A 12,760-nucleotide genomic window follows, 5' to 3' on the forward strand; every position below is an offset into this window, starting at 1 on the left:
ACTGCCCCATTGGGTTTCCAAAGTAGTAAGTCTTTTTTTTTTTTTTTTTTTTTTTTTATTGTGATTTGAGTGAAAGTTTACTGAGCAAATTGGTTTTTCATTCAACAGTTCATGCACATTTTGTTTCATGACATTGACAGCAATTCCCCACAAGTTTTCCCACTTATTCCCTGTGGCCACCATTTCCCTTTATCCTTTTCTCCTGTGCATTGCTGCCTTCTGAGCTTCATCCCTGGGCAAATGCTCCCCTTTTGATTTCTTATGATTGATTGTTCTAAAGAGTATGTAACTCCCTGCTGCTGCTGTTCATCTCGTAGCTCTATTGTGTGGCTGGAAGTTGAGCCTTGGGAATAAGTTCAGTTCCAGGAAGGGTAGCTACAGTCTTGGGGGTTCCACCAGTCTCTGTCGGACCAGTAAGCCTTTTTTATGATTTTGAGTTTTGTTCGCCTGTACATCTTTTATGGAAGCAGACTACTACATCTTTCTCCCGTGGTTAGCAGCCAAACTCTTAACCACTGTGCCACCAGAGTTCCTTTGTAGCATCAATTTTTTTAAAAAAATTAATTTTAGTTAAACATATAAAACAAAACTTGCCATCTAACCACTTCTAAGTGTACAATTCAGTGACATTTTTTGCATTCACAGTGTTGTACCACCAACATCACTATCCACCTCCAAGAGGTTTGTGTGAGTTTTAAAATGTTTTTGTAGTAAAATATATGTAGCAAAATATTTCAACTGTTTTTATGTGTGCAATTCAGTGACATTAATTACATTTACCATGTTGTACAACACAGGAGCCTTGGTGATGCAAATGGTTAATTGCTTGACTGCTAACTAAAAGGTTGATGGTTTGATCCCACCATTGGCTCTATGGTAGAAAAGTCCTGTGTCTTCCTTAAAGATTGTTGTTGTTGTTATGTGCCATCAAGTCAGACCCAACTGATAGCGACCCCTCCTTGGGTTTCCAAGGCAGTATCAGACCCAACTGATAGCGACCCCTCCTTGGGTTTCCAAGGCAGTATCACTACGGAAGTAGATTGCCCAGCCTTCCTTCCGAGGAGTGGCTAGTGGGTTTGAACCTCCAGCCTTCTGGTTAGCAGTCAAGTACCTTAGGCACTACACTACCAGAGCTCACTCCTTAAAGATTACTTCCTATGAAATGCATGAGGTAGTTCTGGTCTGCCCTTTTGGACCATTAGGAGTTGAAATAATCAATTTGATGGCACACAACAGTAACAATTATGTAACAGTCACCACTGTCCATTTCTAAATTTTTTTTTTATTACCCTTAATAAAAAACTCTTCACCCTTGAGCAGTACATCCCCACACTCACCGCTGCCCACTCTCCCGTGGTAACCACTAATGAACTTTGGTCTCTATGCATCTGCCTATTCTAGATATTTCGTATAAGTGGGATCATATTTGTCCTTTTTTGTCTCACTTATTTCATTGACTATAATGTTTTGAAGGTTTATCCATGTTGTATCATGTATCAGAACTTCATTTCTCTTTTTGAATGACTAATATGCCATTGATAGGGTAACATGTTGTTTATTCATATGTTAATGGAGATTTGGGTTGTTTCCAACTTTTGGCTTTTGTGAATAATTCTGCTGTGGACATTGGTGTACAAGTATACCAATGTTCCATGCATTTTTATCACCCTAAACAAATTCAGTATTCATTAAGCAATGTTGTTGTTTTTGTTATGTGCTGTCGAGTAGGACCCGACTCATAGCAACCCCTCCTTGGGTTTCCAAGGCAGTATCACTATGGAAGTAGATTGCCCAACCTTCCTTCCGAGGAGTGGCTGGTGGGTTTGAACCGCCAGCCTTCTGGTTAGTAGTCAAATGTCTTAGGTACTGCGCCATCAGGCTCCCCCATTAAGCAATAGCTCCTCCTAATTCCTTTTAACAATCAGTCTACTTTTGTCTCTATACATTTGCCTAGAGGCTTCATATAAGACAATATTTGTCTTTTTATGTCTGACTTAATTCACTTACTACAATGTTTTCAAGGTTCATTCATGTAGCATGTGTCCAAATTTCATTTCCTTTTGTGGCTGAATAATATTCTCTTGTATGTGTAGTGATTGGAGTCCCTGGGTGGCACTCCACCCCAAAAGATTGGCAGTTCAAACCCACCCAGAGCCACCTCAGAAGATAGGCCTGCTGATCTCCTTCTGGAAGGTCACAGCCTGGAAGACCCTGGGGAACACAGGGCTACTCTGCATGCTTGGGGTTGCCATGGGGTGGAGTCCACTTGATGGCAGCTAACAACAGTGAGATGTATCATAATTACTGATAAGGAAAGACAACTGCTGTTTTGCTATTTTTCTTCTTTGTGTCTTATACCTATTTTGTCACTCATTCCCACCCATATTGTCTTCTTTTTTGGTTAGTTAATTTTTTGTAATGAACCATTTTGATTCTCATTTCCTTTAGTGTAAATTTTTAAGATAGTTTCCTTGTGGTTATCCTGAGTATTACACTTAACATCCTAAATTTATATTAATCTAGTTTGAATTGATACCAGTATCGCTACAGTATTGATTCAATAATTCTGTTCCTATGCATCTCCATCCCCCTTGATCATGTTGTTTTTTTTTTTACAAATTACATCTTTATACATTTTTTGCTCAATAGCATAAATTTATAATTTTTAAAAATGCATTTGTCTTTTGTATCATGTAGGACATAACAAGTAGAGTCAACAATCAAAAATACAGGCAGTCCCTGACTTACTGACAACTCCTTGCCCTTTAATGTTATGTAAATTTGCCATCACTGTGAAATGATTCAACCGGCCATTACTTGCAACAAATTCTTCATCTCAGTCATCTTCACTTGCTGCACATGTAGCTTTTACATCATTGAAAAAACTTTGAGCCTTTTCTTATACTCACTGCCATCGAGTCGATTTGACTCATAGCGACCCCTCCTTGGTTTTCCGAGGTGGTATCACTATGGAAGTAGATTGCCTGATCATCTTTCTGAGGAGTGGCTGATGGGTTTGAACCACCAGCCTTCTGGTTAGCAAATGCCTTAGGTGCTATGCTACTAGAGCCACCTGTCTTATACTGAATTAAGGCTAAATAAGAACCGTATGCAGCTGTCCCAATTTACCTACAAATTTGACTTACAGACGATTAGGAATCTATCTCATTTGTAACCTGAGGATTGTCTGTGCAGTAACACTGGCCATTATATTTACCTGTGAAATTACTTTTACTTAAGATCTTTATTTTTCGTACAGCTTTGAGTTACTGTTTTGTGTCCTTTATATCAACCTGAAAGGACTTTCTCCCTCTCCCTTTTTTGTCGGGGGGAGTCTGCTGGCAATGAACTTCCTCAGCATTTCTTTCCTTTATCTAAGGACAGTTTTGCCAGATACAGAATTCTTAGTGTACCATTTTTTTCTTTCAGCACTTTAAGTGTGTTACCCACTGCCTTCTGGCCTCCATGGTTTCTGAGGAGAAATTGACATTTGTTCTTGAGATCCCTTGTATGTTATATTTGCTTCTCTCTCTCTTTTTTTTTTTTTTTTTTTGATGGTTTGACTAGAAAGCCTTTCAATGTGGATCTCTTTGGGTTTATTCTATCTATGAATTCATTGAGCTGCTTGGATATGTCTTTTGCCAAGTTTGTGAAGTTTTCAGCCATTATTTCTTCATGCATTCTTTCTTCTCCTTTCTCCCTTTGGCACTCCCATAATGTTTATATTGGCCCATTTGATGGTGTCCTACAAGTGTCTTAGTCTCTGTTCATTTTTCTTCATAGTTTATTTCATTTTGTTTCTCAAAATTCAGGACCATTTCAATTGTCTTATCTTCAAGTTTGGGAGCTCTGGTGGTGGTGTACCTGTGTTTGACTGCTAACCAGAAGGCTGGCAGTTCAAACCTACACTACCTCAGAAACCCAAGGAGGGGTCGCTATGAGTGGAATCACTTCGATGGCAGTGCTTTTGGGTTTTTTTGGGATCGATCTTAAAGTTTGCTAATTCATTTGCCAACTTCAATCTACTGTGGAGCCCTTCTGGAAAATTTTTTATTTTGATTATTGTATTTTACAGGTGCAGAGTTTCTGTTGGGTTCCTTTTCATAATTTCTGTCTCTTTATTGTTGTCCTCATTTTGTTCATAGATTCTTTACTGATTTTCTTTAGTTCTTTGTGTGTTCCTTTAGCTCTTTGAGCATATTTAAAATAATTGTTTTAAAGTCTTTATCTAGCGAGTCCAGCATCTTGACTTTTCCCAAGATAGTTTCTGTCATTTTATTTTTTCCTTTGAATGGGCCATCCTTCCCTATTTCTCTATATTTTTTGTGATTTCTTCTTGAACATGGCATGTGAACAATATAATATGGTGACTCTGGAAATCAGATCTCCTCCTTCCAAAGGGTTCATTGGCTTCTTTCTTTCTCTTTCTCTCTTTTTAGTTTGAATTACTGAAGCTGTAGTAGTACATTGATTTAGTGACTTTTCCGAATTATTTTTACAAAGACTGGATAGCTTGACATGTGTGTTCCCCAAAGTTTAAATAAATACAAAAGCACCTCTTCCAGTCTTTGAAGACTGGCTCTGTGCTAGGTCACTTCTTCAACACTTGTCCAGGCTTACACTTTAATGTAAATTTTTATTAACCTCATTTCCATTGTAAGTACCTCTTAGGTCTTGACTTGAGGAAGGTAAATATATCTATTTTAATCTATTTTGGTATTATCAGATAATGAGTCACACTTTTTCTGTGTATGGCAGTGGCAATATCAAACTGTGATTTGGGAATAAATTGTCACCTCCGGCATTATCATGAACATCTCTCTGATCTTTTTCTCGTTGCTCTAGATTTTACTATAAGCAGAGAGTACTACAGAAGGTCTTTGGAGAATGGAAAGAAGAGTGGTGGGTTTCTAATCGAGAGTGGAAACTCTGTGTTCGAGCTGATTGTCACTACAGGTCAGATCTCATGTTACATTACTTCAGTTTTTCACATTATCAAATAATTCTTTGTTGTCAGTTTCTTGTCAAGAGAAACAAAGTTTTGAATCATTTCTTGTTTTGCTTCAAATTCTTTTTAGAGTAAGCACAAAATCCTAAATTAAATCTAAACACCCGTGTGTGCACACGCACACACGCACACACGCATGCACACACACAGACGTCCCTCCAAGCCAGGTAACCATTTTGTGTTGATTATGCTAATTATTTGAGTGGAATTTTCTTATATTAATTTTTATATAATTTCTAATTCTGAGACTGTTCTGTTCTTTAAATAATTAGTTGTTTTAATTTATATTGATTGTGGAAGAAAATATGTGAGCAACATAGTACATTAGGAAATGCAGAAATCCTCTAGTCCTTGACATTTGCATTCTCAAGGGTAAGTGGAGAAAAAAATAAAAACTGGGACATGTTTTTAGGCCTTTTTTAGTTGATAGTTTTATCCTTAATATCTTTATGTGAGTAACTTAATATTGTGATTGACTTAATATATTGTGTTTTTAAAATGGTACTAGCTCTTGTTTATAGTCACTTCTCTAATTAGATTGACTTTAGGGCAGGAGTTCTAGATATTTTAGATAAAGTGTAGAAGTATTGTTATTGATACTAGCTTCTGTTGAACTGGCCTCTGACTCATAGTGACTGCCACACAACAGAACAAACCGCTGCCCAATCCCACACCGTCCCTCTGATTGGCTGCATACTGAGAGGTTGTGATTTGTAGGGCTTTCATTGGCTGATATTTCAGAAGTAGGTCACCAGGTCTGTCTTCTTAGTTTGTCCTAGTCTGGAGGCTCTGCTGAAACCTGTTCACCATGATGGCGACACTCAAGGCTCCACCAACAGACAGGTGATGGCTGTGTGTGAGGTGCACTGGTGAGGACTTGAGCCTGCGTCTCCTGCGTGGAAGGCCAGAACTCTTCCTCTTAACTACTACTGCCCTCGTAGAAGCATTTGTTCTAATAAGCTAACCAAACCGAAAAAACACACTCACTGCCATCAAGTCAGTTGCAACTCATACCAACCCCCGTTGGGTTTCTGAGGCTGTAAATCTTTACAGAAGCAGACTGCCGTATCTTTCTTCCATGGACCAGCTGTTGTGTTTGAACTACCGGTCTTTTGGTTAGCAGCCAAATGCCTTAACCACTATACCACCAGAGCTCCTTTCTGATAAGCTAATAGAGTATGAAGTCAAGTCTCAGGAAGTGGAGTAGTGCAAATATGGAGAGAGTGAAGATCCTAATGTGCTGTTTTTATTATGAAAGAAAAAGATAAAATTTTAGGAAGTATCTGACCATTTCCCAGCACAAAGGAGAAGTTTTGTGTGATGTGGATGACTGAGATGATTGGGATGTTGTTCCAGATGTCAGTTTTGTGGATGCTGTTCTCAGAGTTATTGTGGATAGAGTTATTCTCAGAGAAGCAGAGCCTTGTCTTTGTCAGTGATCCCTTGAGATGGGGAGAATGGCTGGCTGTCAGGAGAATAGATTTTACCATCATTGTAGGAAATGGAATTTTAGCTTAGGATGTCAATATGGTTTTTTTGTGTTAGAGGCTTCCATGTTAATTTTTCCTAGGTGCAGAACTGACTTGGTGTGTTGCATTAGAAGTTGTTTTGTTTGAAAGAAATGCCCTTTGTTTTTGTCTCCTCAGATACTACTTGTACAACCTGATGTTCCAGACCTGGAAGACCTACATGGAGCAGCAGCAGGAGATGAGGAACAAGTACATGAGAGCCAAGGATCATGGTGAGAAAAGGAGATATCCTTGTAGCAAAGTCCAAATGTACTTTTGCAGAAGCCCTTGAGAAGGACCGAATACATTGTCTCTGAGACAGAAGTAACTCTAGACCTAGGGGCTCCCTTTCAGAAGTTCCAGATGCGTGACTCTCTGAGCCGAACTCCTGTGTGATCAGATTCCTGTGGTTTTCTCCGTATGGCATGGTGCTGGTACTTAAAGCTTGTCTAACCACAAGTTACATGAACTGTCTGTTCCTGCCCTGTGCGTGCAGTGAGCTGGCTGGGGTTTCCCCCTGGCACCTGGTACTGCCATTTATCTTGCTGCCATGTGTCAAATTGAATGAAGACTGGAGCATTGCTGCAGCGCTCACTTACTTCTGAGCTGTTTTGCCCAGGTTGCCCCTCAGTCATCCTGTGGCCAGTCTCAATCTGGTTGGTGTCCAGTTTTTCTCTGAGTTGTGCCAGCAACCTATGTGGGGAGTCAAAGGGAAAAAGTGCCAACTTTCAAAATGATAATGCAGCCTGCTCATTACCAGCTGCCTCATAGACAGACATTTCATATCAGCGTCCTACAGGCACCTCAGATGCTGCGGGTCATTAATACAGCTTGTCAGCACCCCTGCCTTATTTAGGAATGGCTTGTCCGTTCCTTATGCCTGATACCATTCAGTTACCTAAGTTGGCCCTCTGTTACTTGCAGGCATCTTTTTTCTTGTCCTGTTGCCACAGCCTGAAGTTCATACCCATCTTTTCCCCAGAGTGTTATAAATACCTCTCCCACTGACCCCTTCATTCATTTTCTCCCCTTTTCCTTGTACACATAGTAGCCACAGGAGTGAGAAGTCATAGATAAGACCATCTCTGTCCTTTGCATAAAAATTAATTTGACTCATCTTCACTTACACAATGACATCAGCACTCTGTGACGCGGCATACAAGGTCTCTTCCCCCGCATGCTCTTCCACACACCCCACACAGTTGCCACATTGGGTATGAACTTCCATATCTTCTCATCTTTGTCCTGCAGTTCCTCTTTCATGCTAAATTTAAATGTCACCTTTTTTGTTTAGCTTTCTGGTTTCCTCCAACACAGTGGGTCCTTGCTTCCCCTTTCTATGTTCCTGAAGCTCTTACCCCCACCTCTTAGTTACAGCACCAGACATATTTTTTTTCTGTAATTAGTTGGTAAATAACTTTTTCATTATTGTTTCATTTTAATTTATATACAGTAAAATTTAGTCTTTTTGGTCTACAGTACTGTGAGTTTTGACAAATGCGTAGTTATGTAACCATCTCCCCATTTAAGACAGAACATTTCCATCATACCCCGAAAGAATTCCCTTGGGCTAACCTTTTGTTGCAGCCTCCCTCCACACATAATCATAGGTAACCACTGATAAGTTCTCTGTCACTCTACTTTTGCCTTTTCTAGAATGACATATAAGTGGAATCGTACAGTGTAGCCTTTGGACTCTGCCTTCTTAATACAACGAATTTGAGATTCATTCTGTTTGCATGTATTCCTTTTGTATGCTGAGTAGTATTTCATTGTATGGGTACACCACAGTGTGTTTATCCATTTATTGGTTGAAAGACATCTAGGTTGTTTCCAACTTTAGAAAATTGTGAATGCTGCTATAAACATTTGTATGCAGCTTTCTGTAGGAGCATTTCTCTTGGGTGGGATTATCTAGGAGTGGGATTGCTGGATCATATAGTAGGTGCATATCTAACTTTATAAGAAACTACCAAATTTTTTTCCAGCGTGTCTGTACCACTTTGCATTCCCATCGGCCATATACGAGAGTTCTGCTTGCTGTGCATCCTCGCTAGCATTTGGTATTGACATTAAAAAAAAAATTTTTTTTTTTTAAACTAGCCTAGTATCTGTGTATTAGACCAGAACATGTGATGCCTGTGTAAGGAGCTCTGGTGACATGGTGGTTAAAGCATTTGGCCGCTAATCAAAAGGTCCATGGGTTTGAACCCACCAGCTACTCTGCAGGAGAAACAGAAGGCAGTCTGTTTCTGTAAAAATTTGCAGCCTTGGAAAACCTATGAGGCCATTCTACTCTGTCCTATAGAGTCACTCACTTGATCACAGTGAATTTTAATAGCTATGTAGAGTATTTCACTGTGGTTTAAATTTGAATTTCCCTAATGATGGATCACTTTGTAATACTGTGGTGGCTTGCATGTTGCTGTGAGACTGAAATCTGTGCCACTGGCATTTCAAATACCAGCAGGGTCACCCGTGGTGGACAGGTTTCAGTGGAGCTTCAAGACTAAGACAAACTGGGAAGAAGCACAGAGCCATCCACTTCTGAAAAAAAAATTGGCCACTGAAAAGGTTATAAATAGCAGTGAAACACTGTCTAATAAATTACTGGAAAACTTTATGAATAGCAGTGAAACACTGTCTAATATAGTGTCAGATGAGCCCCTCAGGTTGGAAGGCATTCTGAGTACAACTGGGAGAGAACTGGTTCCTCAGAGTAGGATTGAACTTAATGACATGGATAAAGCTTTTGGGACCTTTATCGGCATGACTGAAAATGGAAAGAAATAGCTGCAAACATTAATAATTGGAAAGTGGAATGTACGAAGTATGAATCTAGGAAAACTGGAAGTTGTCAGAAATGAAATGGCACTCATAAAGATTGATAATTAGTGAGTTGAAATGGAGTGATAGTGGCCATTTTGAATCAGACAATGATATAGTCTACTGTGCCCAGAATTGAAGAGGAATGGCATCATGTTCATCTTCAAAAAGAACATTATAAATACATCCTGAAATACAATGGTGTCATTGATAGGATAATATCTATTCACCTACAAGGAAGACCACTTAGTATTACTATTACTCAAATTTATGCACCAACCACTGAAACAAAAGACAAATTGAAGATTTCTTACCAACTTCTACAGTATGAAATTAACCAAACATGCAATTTAGATGTGTTGATTATTACTGGTGATTGGAATGCCAAAGTTGGAAATGAAGAATCATCAGTAGTTGGAAAAAATGCCCTTGGTGATAGAAATAACACCAGAGATAACATGATAGAATTTTGCAAGACAGCAACTCATTGCTAATATTTAAAAAAAAACATAAATGGCAACTATACACATGGATCTCACCAGAAGGGATACACAAGAATCAAATTGACTACATCTGTGGAAAGAAGCGACGGAGAAATTCAATATCATCAGTCAGAACAAGGCCGGGAGCTGACTGTGGAACAGACTATGTGATGCTCATATATAAGTTCAAGTTGAAGCTGAAGAAATTTCAAACAAGTCCACAAGAGCCAAAGTATGACCTTAGTTATATCCCACTTGAATTTACAGCCCATCTGAAGAATGGATTGGATGCATTTAACACCGATGACCAAAGACCAGATAAATTGTGGAATGACATCAAGAACATCACACATGAATAAAGCAAAAGGTATATTAAAAGACAGGAAAGGAAAAAGAGGCCAAAATGGATGTCAGAAGAGACTCTGAAACTTACTCATAAGCAGAGAGTAGCTAAAAGTAAATGGGAAAAATGATGAAATAAAACCACTGAACAGAAGATTTCAAAGGACAGTTCAAGAAGTCAAAGTAAAGTGTTACAATGAAATGTGCAGGCCTGGAATGAGAAAACAGAAAGGGAAGAACACACTTGGCATTTCTCAAGCAGAAAGAACTGAAGAAAAAAAAATGCAAGCCTCAAATTGCAGTATTGAAGTATTCTATGGGCAAAATATTGAATGATGCAGGAAGCGTTAAAAGAAGATGGAAGAAATACATAAAGTCACTCTACCAAAAATAATTGGTTGGTGTTCAGCCATTTCAGAAGGTAGCATATGATGAAGAACCAATGGTATTGAAGGAAGAAGTCCAAGCTGCACTGAAGGAATTGGCAAAAAAAAACAAGGCTCCAGGAATTGACTGAATAACCATTGAGATGTTTCAACAGATGGATGCAGTGCTGGAGGCACTTACTCATTTTTGCCAAGAAATTTGGAAGACAGCTACCTGGCCAACCAACTGGAAGAGATCCATATTTGTGCCCATTCCAAAGAAACGTGACCCCACAGAATATGGAAATTATCAAACTATATCATTAATAACACACATAAGTATAATTTTGCTGGAGATAGTTAAAAAAATGTTTGCAGCAGTATATTGATGGTCAACTGCCAGAAATTCAAGCTGGATTCAGAAGAGGACATAGAACGAGGGATATCATTGCTGATGTCAGATGGATCTTGGCTAAAGTCAGAGAATATCAGAAAGATGCTTGCCTGTGCTTCATTGACTATGCAAAGACATTAATTCAACTCCGTGGATCATAACAAATTATAGGTCATATTAAGAAGAATAGGAATTCCAGAACACTTGATTGTGCTCATGAGAAACCTGTACATAGACCAGGAGGAGGCTGTCGTTCATACAGAATAAGGTTTAAAATCAGGAAGGTTGTGCATCAGGGTTGTATCCTCTTGCCATACTTAGTCAATCTGAGCACATAATCCGAGGAGCTGGACTATATGAAGAAGAACACAGCATCAGGATTGGGCAAAGACTCATTAACAATCTGAGATATGCAGGTGACCCAACTAGCTTGCTGAAAGTGAAGAGGACCTGCCACATTTAGTAATGAAGATCAAAGACTGCAGCCTTCAGTATGGATTACACCTCAACGTAAAGAAAATGAAATTCCTCACAACTGGACCAATAAACAGTATCGCGATAAGTGGAGAAAAGATTAACGTTGTCAAAGATTTCATTTTTCTTGGATCCACAACCAATACCCATGGAGACAGGAGTCTAGAAATCAGATGTTGTATTGCACTGGGCAAATCTGCTGCAAGGGACCTCATTAAACTGTCAAAAAGCAAAGATGTTACTTTGAAGACTAAGGTGCACCTAACCCAAGTCATGGTAGTTTCAGTTACTTCATAAGTATGTGAAAGTTGGACAATGACTAAGGAAGACCGAAGAATTGATGCCTTCTAATTGTGGTGTTGGCAAAGAATACTGAAAATGTCACGGACTACTAGAAGAACAAACAAATCTGTCCTGGAAGTTCAGCCAGAATGTTCCTTAGAAGTGAGAATGGCCGGACTTCGTCTCACCTGTGTTGGTCATATTGTCAGTTGCTGGAGAAGGACATCATGCTTGGTAAAGTAGAGGGTCAGCAAGGAAGGGGAAGACCCTCAACAAGATGGATTGACACAGTGGCTGTAGCAGCGACCTCAAGCACAGCAAGATTGTGCGGATGGTGCAGGACCGGTGTTTCTTTCTGTTGTACGTAGAGTTGCTATGAGTCAGAGCCAACTCAGTGGCACCTATCAACAACAACAACGATTAATGATGTAGAGTATCTTTCCCTGTGCTTAGTTGCTGTTTATCTCTCTTCTCTGTTGAAGTGTCTGTTTAAGATCCTTTGCCTTTTAAAAATTTGGGTTATTCTTGTTGAATTTTGAGTTTTTTAATATATTCTGATTACAAGTATTTTCTCAGATTTGCAATCCCCCCCCCCAATTTATGGTTTCTTTTCATTCTCTACCCAGTGTCTTTTGCAAAGCAAAACTTTTTAAATTTTTATTTATTTATTGTGATTTGGGTGAAGATTTACAGAGCAAATTCACTTTCCATACAGCAGTTCACATATACTTTGTCTCATGTCATTGACTACAGTTTACCACAATGCAACAGCTCCCCTCCCACTTCCTCCCCATAGTTACCTCTTCCCAGTTACCATCCCTCCATACTCTCCTGCGCCCTGAGCTGTCTCCCTGTGTATAAGCAGCCCTTCCTTCTCCCATGATTGTTCTCTCCAGGGCATGTGTCTCCTTGAGGTAAATGTTTAACTCACATGCCTATACATTGTTTGGCTGGAAACCACAGGTGTGGGTTCAATTCCAGACCTGAAGGGCAGCTAGAGGCCATAGTCTCAGTGGTTCCACCAGCCTCCATAGGACCAGCAAACCTGCCCCCTCCTTTTTTTTTCTCCAAATGATTTT

The 12,760-nt window shown here is 39.4% G+C and overlaps 1 protein-coding gene across 1 annotated transcript in view; it reads left to right on the forward strand.

Annotated features, from left to right (window-relative positions):
- The window catches only part of SFI1 (SFI1 centrin binding protein), a 120,328-nt gene that overhangs the window by 35,642 nt on the left and 71,926 nt on the right, over positions 1-12,760 (forward strand). The window contains exons 4-5 of the mRNA XM_042782711.1: positions 4,846-4,956; positions 6,655-6,749. Of these exons, the coding sequence (XP_042638645.1) occupies positions 4,846-4,956; positions 6,655-6,749 (206 nt within the window). The remainder of the gene's footprint in view (positions 1-4,845; positions 4,957-6,654; positions 6,750-12,760) is intronic.

Source organism: Orycteropus afer, unplaced genomic scaffold, assembly GCF_000298275.1.
Source record: "Orycteropus afer afer isolate SDZICR_OR568_19922 unplaced genomic scaffold, OryAfe1.0 scaffold00420, whole genome shotgun sequence".
Taxonomy (NCBI): Eukaryota; Metazoa; Chordata; class Mammalia; order Tubulidentata; family Orycteropodidae; genus Orycteropus; species Orycteropus afer.